At 65.5% G+C, this 18298-nt stretch overlaps 2 protein-coding genes across 18 annotated transcripts in view; one reads left to right on the forward strand and one right to left on the reverse strand.

Moving 5' to 3' along the window:
- The window catches only part of LOC149123651 (uncharacterized), a 20326-nt gene extending 13431 nt beyond the window's left edge, over positions 1-6895 (forward strand). For 2 of the 6 annotated variants that reach the window (XM_089307697.1, XM_089307698.1), the window contains exons 2-4: positions 5146-5590; positions 5725-5782; positions 5916-6895. In XM_089307697.1, the coding sequence (XP_089163823.1) occupies positions 5253-5590; positions 5725-5782; positions 5916-6479 (960 nt within the window). In that variant the 5' untranslated portion in view covers positions 5146-5252 and the 3' untranslated portion in view covers positions 6480-6895. Of the gene's footprint in view, positions 1-2513; positions 3008-5145; positions 5783-5915 lie in introns of those variants that run through there. The other 4 variants (XM_089307695.1, XM_089307696.1, XR_016216369.1 and 1 more) reach the window with 2 other exon arrangements.
- The window catches only part of SCUBE1 (signal peptide, CUB domain and EGF like domain containing 1), a 116187-nt gene that overhangs the window by 4327 nt on the left and 93562 nt on the right, over positions 1-18298 (reverse strand). For all 12 annotated transcript variants that reach the window (XM_089307686.1, XM_089307691.1, XM_089307687.1 and 9 more), the window contains 10 exons: positions 17786-17908; positions 10008-10127; positions 9601-9705; positions 8787-8903; positions 7966-8103; positions 6902-7105; positions 5051-5212; positions 3930-4097; positions 3017-3178; positions 1491-1688 (listed from right to left, as the gene is read on the reverse strand). In XM_089307686.1, coding sequence (XP_089163812.1) covers positions 1491-1688; positions 3017-3178; positions 3930-4097; positions 5051-5212; positions 6902-7105; positions 7966-8103; positions 8787-8903; positions 9601-9705; positions 10008-10127; positions 17786-17908 — 1497 coding nt within the window. The remainder of the gene's footprint in view (positions 1-1490; positions 1689-3016; positions 3179-3929; positions 4098-5050; positions 5213-6901; positions 7106-7965; positions 8104-8786; positions 8904-9600; positions 9706-10007; positions 10128-17785; positions 17909-18298) is intronic.

An 18298-nucleotide genomic window follows, 5' to 3' on the forward strand; every position in this document is an offset into this window, starting at 1 on the left:
CGCCAGCCACCGGCACCCTCCATGTCTGGCCCCAGCACGCAGCTCTCCAGTCTCCCCGCTGTTCCCTCAGCCTCAAGTGCCCTTCCCTGCCTTCCACTGAAGTGCATTTCCGGGGCCCCTCCTCCAGGGAGCTTCCTGGCCTGCTCCCTGCCAACCCTGCTGAGTTCTCTGTCTCCCTCCGGCCTAGAGGGCCCCGCCCACAGCCAGCACTGTCCGCAGCTCCGGTCAGGTACAGGCGGCAGCGCACACTGCCGGGGGCAGAGGGGACTCAGGTCCAGGAAGTCCTCCCCCCCCCGCCCTGTGAGTGAAGGCGCAGGTGAGCCTGCTGCCTCTGGGGGAGCTTGGCCTGGGTGCCCTGAGGCCCTGGGGGGCAGTGAAGGAAAAGGCTGAGCTGCCGGTGGGGCTGGTGATGGACACGGACAGGGCGGGTGGTCCTGGACCCTGGGCAGCCCCCATTTGCACACCGTGTGGGTGCTGCCCGCGTGTGGCACTAAGTGTCCACGGAACACGGTGGAGTGAACAGCAGCAGCAGCAACCCTCCTGCATGCCTGTCTGCTGCCAGTCTCTGAGCACCCACAGGTCTCCCCACGGGCGTCCGGGGGCCTGTCGGGTTCCTGGCCTTCTCCCTAACACTGCTGCTAGGAGCTCTGACCCGGGTCAGTGTGAGGAAGGAACCAGGCCCCTGCGGTGCTCAGGAGCTGCCCCGCACCCTCCTGCTGTCCAGGCCATCCCGGCACACGTTTGTCTACACCCACCGCCGAGGGGCGCCCTCTGCTGGTCCTGTGTCACCCTGCACTCAGCTGCCGGCTGCAGGCCTGGGGTCTGGGGCTCAGCGGAGCAGGGGAGGGGATGGGCTGCCTGGTGTGTGTGTGTCTCAGCGGAGGAGGGGAGGGGATGGGCTGCCTGGTGTGTGTGTGTCTCAGCGGAGGAGGGGAGGGGATGGGCTGCCTGGTGTGTGTGTGTGTGTCTCAGCGGAGGAGGGGAGGGGATGGGCTGCCTGGTGTGTGTGTGTGTGTGTGTGTGTGTGCGCGCACGCACAGTCTGGGAGGCCTGTTGAGGAGCACAGTGCCCGGGGCCCCACTCGGGTGGTGGACAGGAAGCGGGAGAATGGGCACTGCAGCCCAGCAGGGGTGGTGGACAGGAAGCGGGGAGAATGGGCACTGCAGCCCAGCAGGCGTGGTGGACAGGAAGCGGGAGAATGGGCACTGCAGCCCAGCAGGCGTGGTGGACAGGAAGCGGGAGAATGGGCACTGCAGCCCAGCAGGGGTGACGAGGGGTGAGGACTGACTCGGGCCAGAGCTGAGAGGGGACCTGGTCCGGTCCTGGGTCGCACGCTTCAGGCACGTGTCAGCTTTCTGGGCCTTTCCACGAGCTTGGTAAAGCCCAGGTCACACAGGCAGCCTCGGCAGCTGGACGCGGAGTGACTGCCTCCCCTGGGCCGGGCAGCGGTCCTGGCCTGGCCCCGCCGGCCGCCCGAGCCCGGCACGCACCGCTCTTCCTCATGACCAGGGCGTCGCCGCACTCGTCCTCGATGGGCAGGAAGATCTCGGGGACCACGATGAGGATCCTGCGCTTGGGGGGTGGCGAGATGTGCCACACGCACTCGGCATTGGCCGGGTAGTCGCCGGGGTAGTTGGGGGACTCGATGTAGCCCGTGTAGTCGCCAAGCTCGCCGCCGCAGTGCTGGTCTGTGGGCAGTGTGGCCCCAGCCCTGGTCAGATTCTCCGGCCAGCCGGGCTGGAGGCCCAGGGGGGCTAGCAGGTGCTGCTGTCCCTTCCTTGGCCCTCCTGTGCCAGCTGGCCAGGCCCCGGGCTGCCCTTCCCAAGGACGGGCAGGTCCCCGGTCAGGCCCGTTGTTCCCTGAGGCCCAGCTCCAGCAATGCCCCCCTGGGCTGCCCCGCCCAGCGCGAGCCCACGCCACCGCTCTCTGGCTGGCCGTGCCGGGGTCCAGCAGGCTTCTCAGCACGCCCATAGACTGTCCCCTCCCCCGCCGGCCCTGCTGCTCCTCACTGAACTCAGCCCAGCCACAGGTGGGGGTGCTGGAGCGAAGCCCCCCTTGCACGGTCTTCCCTGGCCGCTCTCAGTCGAGGGGCTGAGGGGCCGGGGCGGGCGGCTCAGGGACAGGCAGGCAGCAGGGACAGGCAGGCATCCGCAAGGGAGGGTGAGCCCACACCCTCCTTTCTTTCCCTGAAGCCAAACGTGACTGTTCTGAGCCAAACTGTTCCTAGCTCTAAACTCTAAGGGACATCACCTGAGCTTTGCAAGGAGCCTGAATGGAAAGGCTTAACTACCTCACGTCCCCGTGACTTTCCCCCAAATATCCTCTCCCTCCGAAACTTCTGGGGAACACGTCACACCCGCCTGGTGTTCCAGAAGCTTCCGCCCCAGCTGGGTTCCCTGCTTTTACCCGTGAGGACACTAGCCCTCCTCTGGGCTTGCACGTCTGCCAGCCAGGGGCAGGGGGCCGAGCGCCCCTTGCGGCCCGAGCCCTGATCTCACAGTCTCGGCTTTTAGGCCGCTCCTGGCACACCATCAGCCCTGGGGAGGCGGAGCTGACCGAAGAGTGGCAGGAAAAGGTGAACACCTGGAAACCGGGCCCGAGGGACTCAGGAAAGTAAGGTCAAAACACCCAGGTCCGAGGAGCCTGCCCTGTCGCGCTGTGGGGGGGGGGCCCGCGCCCCGTTCTCTCAGGTGCCGCGTTTCTCCCGGCTCACACAGCCTCTCACGCTTCAGCGTCCGTCTGGGCTGCTGCCCTCCCCCCCTGGAAGCCTCTGCCTGCTGGCCCTGGCCGGCGCTTGGCCTCCCTCTCCCGGGGCCCAGGAACGACAGGACCCGGCTCGGGCCAAGGCTCAGGTTGCGTGTGGCGAGCAACAGGCGCTGATGACGACGGTACACCCACACTGCTCAAGACCATGGGGGCTCCCAAGAGCGTCCCAAAGGCGACTGCGCAGGCGGGGTCAGCGGTGTCCTCACGGCCCCTCCCACCCCAGCCCCCCGCTGCAGGGAGCAACACCTACTTTTGCAGTGTGTGACGTTGGTGGAGCCGTCGAAGTCGGTGCTGGTGTTGCCAGGACAGGTGATGCAGTGGTTCTGGCCGAACTCGGGCTGGTAGGTGCCCACGGGGCAGCGGATACACCGGTGGGTGCTGGTGTTGTAGTGGTGGCCAGGGGAGCAGTGCACTGCGGGGAGGGGCCGCGGGGGTGCCGGTGGGAAAGGGCAGGGGGCTCCTCCCGGGGGAGGACCTGCTCCTGAGGCCCGTGCCAGCACAGAGTCCAAGGCCCTGCCTGCACACACGGCAGGGCTGCACGCCCGAGGCCAGCGAGAGCGCACCCAGGCCTCCCCCAGACGCAGGCCCAGAAGGTTCGCTGGCTCCAGCAGCCTAAGGACCACATGGCCACGGGCACTGAGTTTTCAGGGAGCAGTGGAGAGACAGGTGACAGGAGGGGCCCAGGGGAGACAGGGAGGGGAGGAAGGTGGTGGGCAAGGGGCCCGGCCAGGCGGCGCCTGTCGGAGTGCAGAGTTTGGAGCAGTGGGCGTGGCTGGGGATCGCGTGGCCGCGCAGCACAGCCTGACAGCTGCTGAGAGGGGGCGTGAGGGAGGCGGGCAGGGTCACCTGGGGAGACCCGGGCCCACGGTGGGGGGGGGGGGTGACTGCTGCGGACGTCAGTGGGCCTGGGCCGCAGCCTCCAGGTCAGAGACACCACCAGGCACGTCCTGTGCCCAGAGCCCTCCCAGTGCCCTCAGGATCTCCTGCCCACTGCTGTGCTGTCCTGGTGGGTGGCACAGCACCGGACACCCACGGCCACCACCTGAGGGCTCCGGGCTCCTCCTGGCCTGGGAGATTTCCCCGTGGAGGAGGTGAGAGGTGTTCAGGAAGACCCCCTGCGCGGCCCCGCCCCACCCCTTGGGTGGCTGGGGGTGTGTCCTCACCTTTGGTCTCACAGTCCTGGAAGGAGGCGGTGCCCTCGTGCTTGGTGAGCAGCCCCCCTCCGCAGGGGAAGCAGCCGGTGCGCCCGGGCTCGGGCTGGTACGTGCCCACGGGGCAGGCCTGGCAGGGCTTGAAGCCATCAGCAGAGAAAAACCCCGGGGGGCACTGGCCTGCAAGTCAGAGGGCACACTCAGGCTGCAGGGGGTGCTGAGTGGCCCCAGGCCTGGGAAGGGTGCTGGGCGGGGGGGTGGACACGGCAGCCCTGCGTGTGCCTGTGCGGCCGGGGGCTCACGGAGGGGCCCGGGCAGCTCTAGCCAGGGTTGAAGAGCAAGTGGCTGGGGAGCGGGACCCGCACGTGTGTGGGGGCAGGTGGCATGGTGTCTTTGCTGGACGGACTGGCCCACTACGCCCTGGGCGGATGCTGGCCTCTCAGCAGGGCTGGCCACAGCAGAGGGAAGAGGGTCTGGGTGGGGCTCTGAGGTCCCCAGGGGCACCATGGGGCAGAGAGGACCACAGGAACGGCGACCCCAGAGCACGGGGCATGAAGAACGCGCTAGGATTCCTGCCGAGAGGCCAGAGGCAGAGGGAACCAGCCCGGAGGGAGAGCTGGGTTTGGTGCCCTCTCCGCCCAGACCCTGGGGTTCTCGGCTCCCAAGCCTGTGGCCTCTCAGCCCCACTCCCCTCGGGGTGGAGACCACACCCGGGAGGGGCAGCCTGCAGGGGCTCAGGGCCGGGCTCTGGGCTCTCCGGCCCGGGGAAGGGGGGTGGTCTCCTCTCCCGGGTTCTCTGGGGGGCTCCACGCGGCCCAGGAGAGGCTGATGGGGAGGCAGCCCATCTCCCGCGAGGGACTCAGGGGCTGTGCAAACAGAAATGCTTTCCGCAGATCACGTGATGGCTGGACGTGGAGGAAAGGGTTCTCAGCCCCTCAGAGGCAAGTGGCAGCCTTCGTGAGGGGCGAGGGGAGCGCCACTCTGAAACGTCTCGAGGGGGTGTGCCGTAGCCGTGCTCAGCCGCAGAGCCCCCCAGCACAGTCCACTCCACAGGCTTGTGGGCAGACATGAGGAGCCCTGGCCCTGGGCCCCCTCCCCACCCTGGCCTCTCCTCCCAGGGCACCCATACTTGCCTCCACACTGGGAAACATTGTGGGCACCAGCCAGACCCAGCCCATCGCTGCTGGGGCATGGTGTGCAACTGAGTTGGCCTTCCATGTCCTGGTAGGTCCCCGATGGACACGGCACACACTGGCTGGGCTCGCCGCTGAAGTAGGTGCCAGGACCACAGGCCGCTGCGGAGGCAAAGTGGAGTGGCTGGAGCGAGGATGGGGCATGGGGCTGGTGGTCAGCTCTCAGGGCTCAACTCAGGCTCCCTCCCTCAGGTACGGCACAGCCCCGGGCCCCGGCTCCCTCCCTCAGGTACGGCACAGCCCCGGGCCCCGGCTCCCTCCCTCAGGTACGGCACAGCCCAGGGCCCTGGCTCCCTCCTACAGGTACGGCACAGCCCTGGGCCCCGGCTCCCTCCTACAGGTACGGCACAGCCCTGGGCCCTGGCTCCCTCCTACAGGTACAGCACAGCCCCGGGGCCTCCTACAGGTACGGCACAGCCCCGGGGCCCGGCTCCCTCCCTCAGGTACGGCACAGCCCTGGGCCCCGGATCCCTCCCTCAGGTACGGCACAGCCCTGGGCCCTGGCTCCCTCCTACAGGTACGGCACAGCCCTGGGCCCCGGCTCCCTCCCTCAGGTACGGCACAGCCCCAGGGCCCTCCCACAGGTACAGTACAGCCCCGGCTCCCTCCTACAGGTACAGCACAGCCCCAGGCCCTCCCACAGGTACGGCACAGCCAAGGGCCCTCCCACAGGTACAGTACAGCCCCGGCTCCCTCCTAGAGGTACGGCACAGCCCCGGGGCCCGGCTCCCTCCCTCAGGGATGGCACAGCCCTGGGGCCTCCTACAGGTACTGCACAGCCCCGGGCCCTGGCTCCCTCCTACAGGTACGGCACAGCCCCAGGGCCCTCCTACAGGTACGGCACAGCCCTGGGCCCCGGCTCCCTCCTACAGGTACGGCACAGCCCTGGGCCCTGGCTCCCTCCTACAGGTACAGCACAGCCCCGGGGCCTCCTACAGGTACGGCACAGCCCTGGGCCCCGGCTCCCTCCCTCAGGTACGGCACAGCCCCGGGCCCGGCTCCCTCCCTCAGGTGCGGCACAGCCCTGGGTCCTGCGCTCCACAAGTTGAACCCAGTCCTTTCCCAGAAGAGCCCAGTGTGGCAGCTGACTGTGAGGACTCAGGTCTCGGGCCCCTTGGCTGCTCCCCCCTGTAGCCCCCTGCAGACCCCCAACCTGCGCCTGGGCCCCGGCTCTGTCCAGATCTACGCTCCCTCTCCTGCACTGCTGCACCCAGCCTCAGCTGTCAGCCCATTTATAAGCTCTCCCAGTGCCCACAGCCATCTCATCCCAGCGCTGGGCCACGAGCCAGAGGACGGGAGCCGTGCGAGACGACGCGGAGCGAGGCCGGGAAGCCTTTGGAGCCTGCCCGTGGAGCAGATGCGGGGATGATGAGGGACTGGACGGGGAGCCGGGCGTCGCTCTGCTGGGGACTGGAGGGTCAGAGAGCCCCGAGGAGCTGGCCTGGAGCTACCAGTGGGACTCACGGTTTTACTGCACACTCGCCCGGCAGTGCGGGCGCAGGCACACGTGTGAGTGCACGCACCCACACGCTCCAGCGGCAATGACCTTGGCTTCTGCATGTCATCCTGCTCTCAAAGGAAACTTGGAAATTCGCTGACGCCGGGGTCCAGGCAGGGAGGGTCCAGGGTCCAGGGCCAGCACCCGGGGTGACAGCGATGGCGAGTGCCGTGCTCCCCTCCCGGGCAGGGCTCTGATGCCTCTGTCCCCAGCGTGTGCTGTCTGCTCCACGTGCCCATGCAGATGGGGGAAGTTCGCTGGGTGGACATCTGGCGGCCACGGTGGGGACTTACTGCATTTGCCGTCCTGCAGCACCTGGCCCGTGGTGCATGTCCCCTGCCCCTCGGGGGCCTTGGCTGGCCGCTGGGCCACCTCATACTCGGTGTCTGAGACTTGGATGTAGAACTGGTGCCGGCTGATGGCCTTGCGCAGGGTCTTGACGGCGGCCTGCAAACTCTGCTCCGCGCGCTTCCGGGCGCAGTCCGCGTCGCAGGCGTCTGCGGGGCCGGGGACACCGAACGAGAGGAGCTCACAGGGCCGCCGGGCCCGCCTGGCTGCGCCTCTGCTGGGCCTGCCCGCCCTGTGTTCTCACGGCAGCCCCGGGCCAGCGACCCTCTGACAGGTGACACCGACAATGTGAGAGGGGTGACCTGCCCAAGGCCACCTGGCACATGGGAATACAAACCAGGCCTCTGCCACGTCACACCCCTCACCGGGCACAACCCTGGGTGGGGCTGCTTCCTGCCACTCAAACACCCTGGAGGACAGCCACTGTCCCCAGGAGACTGCCCTGTTCTCTGCCTTGAATGCAAGGTCCCTCAGGGCCAGCCTCCACCTGTAACACTGCACACTCACTGTGGACTCCACTCTGCCTACTCATGGCTTCCTGGACACAGCAGACTCTGAGCTCTGAGCCTTCGCCTGTTCTGTTCCCTCTGCCCACACGCCATTCCTTGCCACTTCTCCCCGCTCCGCTCTGAACTGTGGACCTCGATTTCAAGCTCTGATTCAGACGGTGCCTCTCCTGGGAAGGCTGCCTGAGCCTTTGCCTTGGGAGGGACCTCAGCTCCACGCCGTTTCTTCTCATGCCCCTGCCACACGTGGTCTCCCCAGCGCCGGGTGGTTGGAAGGGTCCCCAGGGCAGGGAACACGGTCTGTGCGCCAGGGCCAGGCTCATGCTGCACACATGTGCGGCCGGGTCTCAGCTGCTCGTTGCCCCCCGCCCACCACAGGCCAGCCTCACCCTGGGCCCTGCTCTGGCCGTCCTGGCTACAGGCGCTGCCCCGCCCCCTCTGCTCCAGCTCCACGCCAGCAGCCCCCAGCACTGCACATCTGCCACCCTCCGGCCCTCGCCCACCTGAGGCCTCCTCCATCCTCGTCTCCACCTCAAACTCGGCCGTGATGTGGGACACCTCCTTGGAGGGCGACTTGCGGCCACGGCGCCTCTTCTTGGAGGAGTCGCACTTGAGGGTCACGGAGGTCACGTGGCAGTTGTCTGGACAAGGAAGGGAGCGCTGTGGCCAGGGGGACCGGGGGGCCAGCTCTACACAGGCTCCCTGTGTTCAACAGTCACGGTACCGGTGAGGGGACAGGCGGGAGAAGGCGGGGCTGGCTGGGGCCGTGAGGGGTGGGGGCTAAGCAGGGTCCCGCACCCGGCCCCCTGAGCAGGGTCCCGCACCCGGCCCTCTGAGTGCTCCCGCACCCGGCCCTCTGAGTGCTCCCGCACCCGGCCCTCCGAGTGCTCCCGCACCCGGCCCCCTGAGTGCTCCTGTGTGTGGCAGCCCTGGCCCCTACTCATCAAGGAGGGGGCACCCTCCCTCTGCTCAGGCCCTGCTGGGGGTTTGGGCTGTGGGGAGCCGGGCCCCAGGCTGAGCTGTGGGCTGCAGGCTTTGGCAGGCTTCCCTTTGGCCCTCCCACAGGAACGGCCTCCTTGGCCCCATTCCTCAGGTGCGAGCTGTGGAGTGAGGCCTGTGGCTCCTCTGGTCATACCCAGGCCCGGAAGAAGACTCTGGCTCTGGGGGGCTAGGACGGTGGCCCCCAGGGAGGTGGGGGGAGCCAGGTTTTCCCGAGAGACACTGCCCGCTGTCTGCAGTGCCCCCGGCACCATGGTGGTGAGGACACACAGTGGCTCCAGCTCCCACTGCCCCTGGGGGTGTGGGTGCAGGGTGGCCCGCTCACCCAGCAGCAGCTGCCTTGGCGTCTCCTTGGCGGGCTCGCGGCTGTGGGGCCGCAGATGGCACTTGGCATCTCTGACCTTGAAGCGGGCCTTCTGCTTCACGGGGGTGCCGGGGGCACCTGCGGAAAGGGAAAGCCAAAACTCCCGCAGTGGCCTCTCCTGCGGGCGAGGAGGCGGTGGGGGCCGGGGGCTGCGGGGAACGGGCTTCTCGGCCCTGAAGCACCCCAGGTGGGAAACCTCCCCTGCCCCATTTCTTCTCCCTGCCAGGCCTGCACATGGTGACTGCGTGGGCCGTGGGGTTTTGCCCAAGGCCAGGGCCGTGCGGCCTGGGCTCTGGACAGGGAAGGGACTGGCTGTGGCCTCCCCTACAGCAAAGCTAGTGGCGTGGCTCGGGCTTTTGCGAACGGGGACAGAAGGAGGGGCATGAGGAAGGGAGGGGACCTGTCAAGTTACAGATGCCTGGGGTCACTGCGGCTGTCAAGAGCAAGTCACAGCTCTCAGCGCTACAAGCATGGAAGCTCCGAGCACATCCGGGCCTCTGGAGCAGGGAAACACCTGTTCCAGATACCACCCAGCTCCTGAGCTGGCCGGGCCCCGCAGGGCTGGCCCCCAGGTGTGGGCAGCGGCTGTTCCTGGCACTTCCTGGGGGCAGCTGTGACTCCGGAAGCCGCAGCAGAGGGGCCTCCCAACATTTCAGTCACCAAGCCACCCTGGGGCCGTGACCTAGGAGCTGGAAGGGCCCTCACTAGGCCCTCAGCCAGTAGCCCCTGCCAGGCCCTGCCCAGCCGTGTGCAGCCTGGCACAGCCAGGGGCTACCTGAGCAGCTGGGCCCGGTGCCGGAGCTGGTGCCGTTGCGTCTCGGAGATGTCTTGCCCTGGAGGCCTGGACTGCCGCAGCTCAGCAGGTAGCTGTTTTCTGAGTCTGGGGAGAGGCCAGAGGTGAGGTGGGCCTGGTGCTCCTCCCTTCCAGGACCCCCAGATTCTTGGGATCTCAGAGCGGTAGTGGAATGAGATGAAGGCCAAGGCTGACCCTCACGTCACTGTTTCTAACACACGCCCACAGGTCGATGGCCGGGCAGGCAGGAGCCTGCCATGTGCATTAAGGACTGGGATTCCCAGGGAACCGGAGTGCCCAGTGGTCGAGGCCTCTCGTTCCTGGAGGGAGCAGGGGCTGGACCCAGGGAAGAAGCCGCCCATCCCGTTCCCAAGGTGCCCTGGGGTTACCTGGCATGAAGAGGGTGTGGGCTGGGCAGGAAAGGAAGCAGCGCTCCACGCCGCCCACCCTGCTGCAGGACAGCTGCGCCCGCAGCGAGGTCTGCACCCGGGAGAGGCACTTGCCTGTGTCTGCGGAGAGGGGAGAGAGAGGGGCTGAGAGAGGCCACCTGCCCTCCCTCCCGTGGCCAGCCTGTCTCGGCGGGATGCGGCCTGGGGACGGCAGCACCCGGGGGCCCAGGGGCTGGCTTCCTCCCGTCCCAGCCGTGTGCAGGAGCTCCATGTCCCCCTGGGTGCTCCAGGGCAGGTGGCTGGCCCGTCTCGGGAAAGCATGACTACATGAGCACGGGCTCCATGGTAGTGACCTGTGCCCCAGGGGATGGGGTGGGCTCCCTGGGCACCCCAACACGTCCACGAGGGCTGCCGCTGTCCCAAACGGAGCTCCTCAGAGTTGTCACAGGTTAGCTGTTGGAGGATTAGGAATCTCCAGACCTCCTCCCCTAGGAGTGGCTGACAGTTCCCCAGCCAGGGCGAACACCGGAACGACTTGACAGGCGTTTCGTGAGCCTGCAGCGGGCAGTCACCCAGCCACAGGCTGCTGGGCCCAGCTGGGTCACTCGCTCCCTGCTCCCCTTGTTAGCAGTGTCCCCACACAGCCTCAGGAGATAGCTCCCCAGATCCCATGGAAAGAGGAGCCGTTTGCTTTGCAGTCAGCACAGGTCTGAGACACCTTTGGTAGTTATGGGGGTGCCTCCGAGATGGCCTCAGAGGAGGGGGGCCTTGGGCCCTCAGCTGTCCGCTGTGTTTTGAATACTTTCTCCCCACCCCCCAGTCTTCTCATGGTGCTAATAGGGTATTGGTGGTGATAACGGGGGTGCTGGTGGTGATAAGGGGAGGTGTTAGTGATAACAAGGGTGTTGTTGGTGGTAGTGGGGTGTTGGTGGTAACAGGGGTATGGGGTGTTAAAGGAGTTGTTGGTGGTGATAATAGGGGTATGGGTGGTGGTAAGGGGAGGTGCTGGTGATAACAAGAATGGTGGTGGTGATAATGGGGTGTTGGTGATAACAGGGGCAGGGGGTGTTAAGGGGGTGTTGGTGATAACAGGGGCAGGGGGGTGTTAAGGAGGGTGTTATAGTGATAATGGAGGTGTTGGTGGTGATAATGGGGTGTTGGTGATAATGGGCAGGGGGGTGTTAAGGAGGCTGTTATAGTGATAATGGAGGTGTTGGTGGTGATAATGGGGTGTTGGTGATAACAGGGGTGAGGGGTGTTAAGGGGGTGTTGGTGGTAACAGGGGCAGGGGGGTGTTAAGGAGGGTGTTATAGTGATAATGGAGGTGTTGGTGGTGATAACGGGGTATTGGTGGTACTACTGGGGTACCAATTCTGATGTCCAGAGGCAGGGTCTTTGGGAAATAATGAAATTGGATTAGACGGTGAAGGTAGAGAGCCCCCGTGACTGAATTCTGGCGGCTTTATCCGGAGAGAGGCCACAGACTCAGGTGGCCCCGTCTCACGCCGTGCCATGTCCCGGGCCGCCTCAGGACTGCCGGCAGGAAGGCAGACGAAGCCCCCGCCCTGCACTCCCAGAACCCGGCCGAGACCTCCCCTTTCTTTACCACGGTGGGCTGCCTCAGCATGTTGCAGCAACGGCAAGCTGAGCCCCGCGCCCCCGCTGGCCTGTCCTCCCGACTCATGTCCGGGAGAGCGGGCCTGGCCTGGGCTCTCACGCACTGCACGGCGCGCTCTCGCGAATTCACTGCTACGGAGGGCGACGCACCCCGAGCCCCGCACTCGGCAGCTGCGTTTGCTTCGCCCTCCCGTGCTCTGTCCCGCTCGGACTCGTCTCGTGTCTGCTGAACGTGCCGATGGCCGCACAGGGCCTGCGCACCCCCGGCCCAGCCGGGGCCGTCAGACCGCAGGCCAGGAGGACTTCTCCACCCGCGTGAGGAGGGCGCGCTCTTCTCTCGGGATTCTGGGTAACGGCTGTGTGCGCAGGTCAGCGCCGCCCTTCCCGGCTCCCCTGGACGCCTTCTCGGGCGAGCGTGCCCTCGAGATCAGTTCTCGCGATGACCCTAAGTCATGCCAGAGCCACAGGGGCCTGGGAAGGCATCCGCGGACGACAATCCTGCCCCTGTGCGTGTTTGGGGGTGGCACACTGCCCTGCCCCCCCAAAAGGAAACCAACAGCACCTCTCCAGCACTAACACTGCTCACTGTGGCAGCTCGGACTGGCAGAATCCACACGGCCAGCTTCCGCCCGCCCAGACCCTCTGGAGCCCCACCTGCTGCGGCTCCCACCCCGCTCCATCTTTAAGAGCCCCTCCTGTCCACCCCACCCCACCCGCCCGCCCGCCCCCGCCTTTCCACAGGCAAGCCCTTCCTTAGGGGTCATCTCAGGAGACCGGCGGCACCCTGCACGGTGTTCCGCTGAAATTACTGAATGGGAAAGCAGATCTGTGTGCTGGACCTCACGCCCGCGCTACGGCCCCGCTGGGCGCCCAGTGAGCTCCGCGTGGACGTCAGGAGGCGGGCCGGCGCTTGCTGTGGGGTCCAGGACTTTGTCGGGCAGTTACTGTCCTGGGGGAGCGCGGCTGTGCCGCAGAGTTCCCGCCATTGCTGGGGTCTGGATGGGAAGAAGGCCAGCAGCAGGGGGAAAAGACCAGAGGGAGGTGCAGACCCCAGGCTGAGCACAAGAGGAACAGTGCTGCGGCAGTGAGGTCGCGTGGGCAGCTTTCCCCTCAGAAAAAAATGGGACATTCAACACTGCACATGGAATAACAGATCTGACGCAACAGGAGACTTCAAACAGAAGCAGCGGTCAGCCTAGCGCTGGGACGCCAGTGTCCCACCCACAGTGCCTGAATTGTGCTTTTGCTTTTTTCTTTTTAAGATTTTATTTATTTATTTGAGAGGCAGTTACAGACAGAGAGAGGAAGAGACAGAGAGAAAATCTTCCATCTGCTGGTTTACTCCCCAAAAGGCCGCAATGGCTGGGGCTGGGCTGATCCAAAGCCAGGAGCCAGGAGCCAGGAGCCAGGAGCTTCTTCTGGGTCTCCCATGGGGATGCAGGGGCCCAAGGACTTGGGCCATCTTCTACTGCTTTCCCAGGCCAAAGCAGAGAGCTGGACTGAAGTGGAGCAGCCGGGACTAGAACTAGTGCCCATGTGGGATGCCGGCACGGCAGGCGGGAGTTTAGCCCACTATACCACAGTGCCGGCCCCTGTGCTTGTTCAATATTTACTGATCTGAAGGCAGAGTGGCAGAGAGAGAGAGGGAGAGAGAGAGAGAGAGAGAGAGAGAGACCGACTGTCCACTGGTTCACTCCCCAAGTGGTTGCAATGGCCTGGATTGGGCCAGGCTTAAGCCGGGAGCCAGGAACTTCATCTGGGTCTCCACGTAGGTGGCAGAGGCCCAAGCATGTCATCTGCTGCCTTCTCAGCCAAGAGCGAGGAGCAACGTTGCATGTGCAGCAGCTGGGACAGACCAGCACAGTGCCTGCGTCTGGCACCCAGCCCCAGCTCCAGCTCCTGTTCACACAGACCCTGGGAGGCAGCAGGTCCCTGCCGTCCACACGGGAGACCCGGACCAACTTCCCAGGCCTGGCTTTGGCTCAGCCCTGGGCGTCGTGGCCATTGGGGGAGTGAGCCAGAGGGCTCGGTTTGTCTGTGTCTGTGTCTTTCTGCCCCTCAAACAAAAACCAAAAAGATTTCAAACTTTGAAACTGTGTCTGAGTAGACCCAAACCTAAGAAACTGTGTCTGAGTAGACCCAAACCTAAGATAAAGGGGGTCTTATCCTTTATTTTTGTAAGTGGGCTCACACCTGGGAGTCGGTTGGAAAAGTGAATTAGAACAGGAAACTGCCAGTTTAGAAGATCTTCAAGACTGAATGTTTTCAGGAAGTCTTAGGAAGAGAACGACCTAGATGCGAACAAACAAGCCAAATCACGGTTCTCCCGGCAGAAACTTCTGGCCCAACCAGACACAAAACCGAGGTGCTCTCCTGCTAGGAACCCAGAGCCTGCGGGCGAGGACCCCCGTGCAGGAGGCAGGAAGGGCCCGGAACAGGAGGACCGGCAGCCACGTGGGAGGCCCGGAAGAAGCGCCTGGCTCCAGCCTGGCCCAGCTCCAGTAGTCGCAGCCGTTTGGGGAGTGAACCAGCAGATGGAAATCCTCTCTAACTCTGCCTTTCAAAATCTCAAAAACCCACAGAGTGTATCTGGGTGCAGAGCACTTTGGAAGCCTCGAATACGAGGGGCTTTCAGGAAGTCCAGGAGACGCACACGTGAGAAAACCAGGCACGGCTCTCCGATTTCTTTTTGCACCCAAATAAGCTTACCTTTCCATTGCGTTCTCCCCAGACTCCCTGCTGGCCCCCTGCACGTGCTGGTGACAGCGCTGACTTTCTGGACGAACTGGAGCAGCTCCTTACCGAGGACACAGCGCTAGCCTGCGGCCACATCCCCCAAACACGCCCAATCGTCTCCTCTCGGGAGCCAGGCGGGGTTGGGCCGGGTTAGGGCTGGGATGGGAGAACGCAGTGTGCCAGGGCTAAGACACCCCAGCGCGTGCTCCCTGGTCGCTTAGGAACGCACAGACACTTCACGGTGAGGCTGTTCGTGGACTGCCCAGGAGTTTCAGTGTCTTCACTACTCCACTCCTTTGGAAGATTAGGAATGAATTTCCCAGAACCGTAAGCTTCCCACAAAGAGGCCTTACCCTGGGGTTCGTCCCCAAGCTCCCAGAGCAGACCCCTGAGTAACCGCGCCTGCGTGCCGGAGCCCTCCCCTGCACACTCACACTTCTGTTACTGAGACCTCTGGTCATGCCCTCCATCTTAGGGAGCTGAGACTGTGCGCTGTGCCACTTAACCTATCCTGCTTTCCTGGCAAACACGAACTCACTCAGAGACTGCCTGCACTGGGGATAACCGCTCTCCTAATTCCAGGCGTCAGCTCTCCCAAGCTAGTGCTAGTGTGGCCAATCAGAGAAAACGCCGTAAAGGACTGATGCGCACCCTGCCGGTTCTGCCCACGGCCCCACCCCCGCCTCAGCAGTGTCACGTCCAGAGGGGGGCTCGCCAGGGCTGTGGGTGACAGGGCAGACAGAGTGCTGTGGGTACTGGACAAAGTGCTCACAGGAGGCCTGCCCCCCTCGAGTGACACGGCACGCAGCAAGCCGAGGCCGGGGTGAGGCTCCACACACCACCCCGCTTGCTGGTCCAAGTGGTCGCCAATCCACAGCCTTGATTTCCTTTTGACCAGCAGAGGGCAGTCTGCACCCCTTCTAGTCAGAGGGAGGCCATGGCAGCTTGGGACCCCTCAGGTCGTGGTTCTCCAGGGCCTTCCAGCATCTTCTCCCAGCACCTTATTTCCACCTGTTTGTCTCAGTCATGCCAGGTTTACGGCCCACAACGTCAGAGACTTGCTGTAGCCAGGGATGACTGAGAGGCAAAAGGGATCAAGGGGTGGGCACACTGTACCCTCAGGGCCAGTGCTGTGACGCAGTGGGCTAAGCCCACACCTGTGGCACCAGCATCCTATACGGGTGCTGGTTCGAGTCCTGGCTGCTCCACTTTTGATCCAGCTCCCTGCTAATGGCCTGGGAAAGCAGTGCAAGATGGTCCGAGGGCTTGGGCCCTTGCATCCACGTGGGAGACATGGAAGAAGCTCCTGGCTTCGAATGGCCCGGCTCCAGCAAGTTGCAGCCATTTGGAGAGTGAACCAGCAGATGGAAGACCTCTCTGTCTCTCCCTCTCTCTCTAACTCTGCCTCTCAAATAAATAAATCTTAAAACAACAACAAACAACCGGAGTGGGTGGGTGTTGTGGTGGAGCGAGGTACGCTGCTGCTTGGGAAGCCTGAACTGCACATCAGAGTGCCTGGTTTGAGTCCTGCTCCTCCACTTCTGGTCCAGCCTCCTGCTCACATGTGCCCTGGGAGGAGGCAGGTGATGGCTCAAACGCTTGGGCCCCTGCCACCCACGTGGATGACCTGGATGGAGTTCCTGGCCCTGGTTTTGGCTTGGCCCAGCCCTGGCGGATGTAGGCATGTGGGAGTGAACCAGTGGATGGAAGAGCGCTCTCTCGCTCTCTCTCTCTGTCTCACTCCGCTTTTCAAATAAACAAAAATAAACTTTAAAGCAACGGGGTCGCATCATGCTGACCCCTACACGACCTGGTGGAAGGCTGGGGACAGTGAGCACCTGGGCAGCCCTGTGGCTGCTCCTACAGCTCTGAGGACGGAGGGGAAGAACACAGAACAGCGCCTGCCGACACCCTTACAGAGACGGCCCGCCCCACAGCTACCACAGCAGGGAATCCCAGAGCTAGCCCGGCGCTCAGTCCAGCAAGGCCACCCCGCCGTCACTCAGTCGCACTCCAGCCGAACGGCTTCCAGGGCAGGCGCGTAACCCAGCCCTGCCCTGCACCCTCCATGGCTCACAGACGAGCAAGCAGTGACCTTGGCTGTTTGATCTCAGACACTAACTGCCGGCCTCCCTTCTTCATTCACTCCACAAACGCTCAGTGCCCGCCACGGCCAGGCTCTGTGCTGTGTGCTGGGCCACAGCGGGGCACTGGACAGCGGGAGGCTCGGGTCCTGGTGAAGCAGACGACGGGCGCACACCAACGCGAGCCTGCGGGAGGCCGGTTAGGGCTGTCGGCTCCAAGTGCCGGACAGCGAGAGGAAGCTGGAAAGTGAGAGGCCGGGAGCAGGTGCAGAGGCGGGCGGTCAGGGGAACAGGAGGGCTGGGGGAGCGCCGTGCCGGCCAGGAGAGGAGCTGGAGGAGGGTGGCTGGGGTCACGGCGAGGCCGGCGAGGCTGGCGGGGAGTAGACGAGGGACGGTGGGAGCCACCAGGCCGGGCGGCGGCAGCCTTCGGCCACCCTGAGAATGTGGGGACTTGCAGTTTCTGGAGACGCAGGCTGGCTGTCCTGGGCCTCAGAGCACAGCAGGGCAGGAGCCCAGGCTCTCGAAGGGCAGGCACGTGGCCCCGGTGCCCAGAACAGAGCCCGGCACACGGGAGGTCAGCCAGCACTGCCGCGGCCAGGGACTGCAGGCGTCGGCCAGAACTTGACCTGCACACACCCATGGCGCCCGGCGCACCCGAGCCAGGACTCGACCTGCACTCACCCACGGCGCCCGGTGCACCCGAGCAGGCGGCTAGGACCGTGGGCCCCACACCCACCCGAGCCCCCAGCCCTGCAGCACCAGCAAGAGCACACCCTCCCGCCTCCCGCCTCCCGCCTCCCCCTCAGCCTGCGCTTCCGGGCCTCGGGCAGACACTGAGCTGGTGCTGCTGCCCGTGGGGGGCCTGGCCTCCACCCCCAACCCCTCCCTGCAGGCTGGCCCCTCTCCCCCCCCCGCAGGGTGCCCCACTCACCCCTGCAGGCCAGCCCCGCCCCCCCGCAGGGTGCCCCACTCACCCCCGCAGGCTGGCCCTGCCCCTGCTGGGTGCCCCACTCACCCACACAGGCTGGCTCTGCCCCCGCAGGGCGCCCCACTTACCCCTGAAGGTTGCCCTGCCCCCGCAGGGTGCCCCACTCACCCCTGCAGGCTGCCCCGGCCCCGCAGGGCGCCCCACTCACCCCCGCAGGCTGGCCCCGCCCCCCGCAGGGTGCCCCACTCACCCCTGCAGGCTGCCCCGCCCCCGCAGCATGCCCCACTCACCCCCGCAGGCTGGCCCCGCCCCCCACAGGGTGCCCCACTCACCCCTGCAGGCTGCCCCGCCCTCGCTGGGCACCCTACTCCCCCACGCAGGCTGGCCCCGCCCCCGCAGGGCGCCCCACTCACCCACGCAGTCCTTTCTGTTCCAGTGGAGCCGCCTCCCTGCTGGGCAGACGCACTCGTAGCCGCCCCTGGTGTTGACGCAGCCCTGCTCGCAGCTGCCGTTGTCCATGCTGCACTCGTCCACATCTGGAAGCAGGGGTGCGAGTGAGGGCGGGGGGCCACACCCGCAGGATGCAGGAGGGCGGGGCTGCCCGGGACAGAGGGCCAGGAAGCTCCTGACCCCGTCAGGCAACGCAGGCACAGAGCCACTGGTTACACATGCACCGTGCACACGCACACACATGGGCAGGAGGCTCCTCACAGACGCCCCCCGGGCGAGAGCCCCGGCCCAGGGTTTGCTGGGCACATATTGCGGGGAGACTCTGGGTACGTCCTCTTCCCAGCCGGTCTCCCGGCCTGTGCCCGCTGGGCCCCACGCTCTGAGCGCTCAGCTGCCCGACGCCAGGGGCGGTGCCCAGGGTCTGAGGCTCCTCCCAGAAGACCACAGCCACCTGCAGCTGCCGCCCCGGAGCTTCG

The sequence above is a fragment of the Oryctolagus cuniculus genome, chromosome 11 (assembly GCF_051225735.1).
Source record: "Oryctolagus cuniculus isolate XC-2025 breed Fujian yellow rabbit chromosome 11, ASM5122573v1, whole genome shotgun sequence".
In the NCBI taxonomy this organism is placed as follows: domain Eukaryota; kingdom Metazoa; phylum Chordata; class Mammalia; order Lagomorpha; family Leporidae; genus Oryctolagus; species Oryctolagus cuniculus.